At 27.8% G+C, this 2,848-nt stretch overlaps 1 protein-coding gene across 1 annotated transcript; it reads right to left on the bottom strand.

Annotated features, from left to right (window-relative positions):
• Positions 1-745: 745 nt before the first annotated feature.
• LOC124817284 (endosomal/lysosomal proton channel TMEM175) lies at positions 746-2,332 on the bottom strand. The gene has a single exon (XM_065802357.1). It carries the CDS (start codon positions 2,330-2,332, stop codon positions 746-748), a length of 1,587 nt encoding a protein of 528 aa, XP_065658429.1.
• Between the last annotated feature and the right edge of the window lie 516 nt (positions 2,333-2,848).

Raw genomic sequence — 2,848 nt, 5'->3', positions numbered from 1 at the left:
TAAAACCTGCCTGTTTTTGTTTTAACTAGTTTAAAACTGCCTGCTTTTATTCTGAATTTAGTTATATTGATTGCTGATGTAATAATAATAATTTTTGCAATCATTTTTATTGGTTAATTCGTATATTTGTCGGTAATATTTTCCTGTATCGTGTTCTATTTTATGTCTTTATTCTAAAGTTTTTTAAGTTAAATTTTCATAGGACTGTACCTGTTAATACGGTTTTTATACGTACAATGGTGGAGTTTGCTTTTAGATGCTAACCAACATAATCTTTTAATAATGAATGCAAAACACAAAAGTTGAATATATGGAATAATTGTGGCTAGCAGCTGAAAGCCAGCACTTTTTTCACATATTTAATTGTTATCCAGGAAGCACGAAATTAAACGCCACACGGTTAATAAAAAGTTTTTTGGAACAAAGCAATTTTTTGTTAAAGCTAAAAATATTTTAGAATAAAATCTTATTCTCATCAGAATATTATAGTTAAGGTGATGTGACATTTCATATGTGAAAAGTAAAGGTCACACACTCCTTATGAAATATATAAAACTTGTAAATAGAAATTTTTCAAAATATTTAAGCAATCTAATGTAAAAAAAAAAAGAAAAGCTACAACAGATTTACTTTTTGATTTTTGAATTTTTTTTACAAAAAACTAACTTCGATGCCATCCGTATAAAGCCTACTCGTTACTTATTCGTTACTTACTTGTAAAGCCTACTCGTTACTTTTCTCTGTCTCAAACAAAAGTTCCATCAATCAAAAGAAAATCATTTCCTTGACGTTCTATTGTTGCTGCATTATGAATTTTGTTTTCTTGTTTAATTATAGTTGATTTACGAGTTGTTCTGCGGCGTATTGCTTTACCAATGTGATTCATCAGCAGAAACTTGGCAGCAATAAATGAAAACGGGGCAGCAAAAAACGTTATGCACAAAAAATATTTAGCAATCTTTGGCGGACCAAGTGTCCCCAAGGTGCATAACAATGACCAGAAAGGTACATTTAAAGTTTTGAATATTGTGTACAAGTGTTGTCGTGTGTTGGCTTTAAAGTGATCGAACGCCGCCCACTGATGCATATACTTTTTGTCAGTTAGCAAACCATAAAACAAAATAAATAAGTTTGCTATACTCGACCAAAATATAATCAATGCAGCAAAGCGAATTCCAGTTTTTGTGTCCTCGTTTTCAGTTGAAGCAAACTTTAAAACTGCATTTCCGGCCAATGGACAAAGGCAACAAAATGATAGAAAAATTTTTTGCAGGTAAAGCATAAGAGTTGTCACTGTCTTGAACAAATGAATTACGGTGTGATTGACGTACCATAAAATTGAAACCATATTAAATGTAGCTAAAAATATTAAAAACCCGCTTTTCATATTTTCAAGTACAAAATTAAGTCCTTTTTCATCTACATCCTTTTTTTGCGGAAATTTTTCAACCGTTATATCAAGTATTAAAATACAAGTGATAATAGCGATTGCTGAATCACTCATAACTTCAACACGTTGTTTAGGCATGTTTCCTTTTGAGTAGTGGAAATAAAATTGATATCTTTCTATCTTTGAAGTTTTATTCATTCTTCTTCGTAAATATAAATAAAGTTTACGAATCGTTGGCATTAGTGTAAGCAGAGCAATAAAAAACCAAGATAGAGAATAGTGTACTAAACAACATATACCGCCAAAAACAAGAAAAATAATACTTAAAAAGGGTCTAAGAACCATTATGTTTCGCAGTTTATGAAGTTCAGATTTTGTCCAATTTTTTAAATCTATATGCAATAGTCTTGGTGTTTCCATAGAATAGCAAATAATTGCAATATCTATGATTTGAATAAGTCCTAGCAAACAACACGTGAGAATAATTGATGTTTTTTGGTGAGGATAATGTCCTTGAAGAGATAATGAAAAAGGAAGAACAGTTGTTGCTAACATTTCTAGTATAACCAATGATAAAATAAAATCGTCCACTCGTTTAATTACCATTGTTCGCACGTTAATATTCTCCCATATAGTCAACACAACTGTAAATCCTAAAAAAAACATGATCAGCTCAGTTCGAATACTATATATAAATTCAGACAAACTTTCTGTTTTCATTTCATGTAAATTTCGTATAGGAATGACAAGAAATGTTGCACAAGTTGCCATTACAGCGTCAGCATATCCAAGCATACGATCTGTAGATACAACATCGCCTCGGTGAAAATTTTTGGGAAGAATCTCATTCAAGTGTTCATCATAGTATTCTTCAAGATGTTTATGTTTACTTTTAGTTCTGAGTACAGATTTGTCTCTTGGAGCTTTATTATCTAGATTCATTTTATCTCACTAAAAATTTATTGAAAACTGAAAAGCAAAAAAAAAAAAAATTAAAACTAAAGAGTTTGGCACTGTAAGTACTTATATATATACATGCATATATATATATATATATATATATATATATATATATATATATATATATATATATATATATATATATATACATATATATATATATATATATACATATATATACATACATATATATATATATATACATATATATATATATATATACATACATATATATATATATATATACATATATATATATATATATATATATATATATATATATATAAATATATTTATACATATATATATACATATATATATATATATATATATAAATATATTTATACATATATATATATACACACACACACACACACACACACATATATATATATATATATATATATATATATATATATATATATATATATATATACTATAAAGTCATATTTCACCCCCACCATGCCATTTTCTTCGGGACGCCACTGGTAGTGGGTC

Source organism: Hydra vulgaris, chromosome 08 (genome assembly GCF_038396675.1).
Source record: "Hydra vulgaris chromosome 08, alternate assembly HydraT2T_AEP".
NCBI classification, from domain to species: Eukaryota; Metazoa; Cnidaria; class Hydrozoa; order Anthoathecata; family Hydridae; genus Hydra; species Hydra vulgaris.
This window is presented reverse-complemented; position numbering and strand designations above follow the sequence as displayed.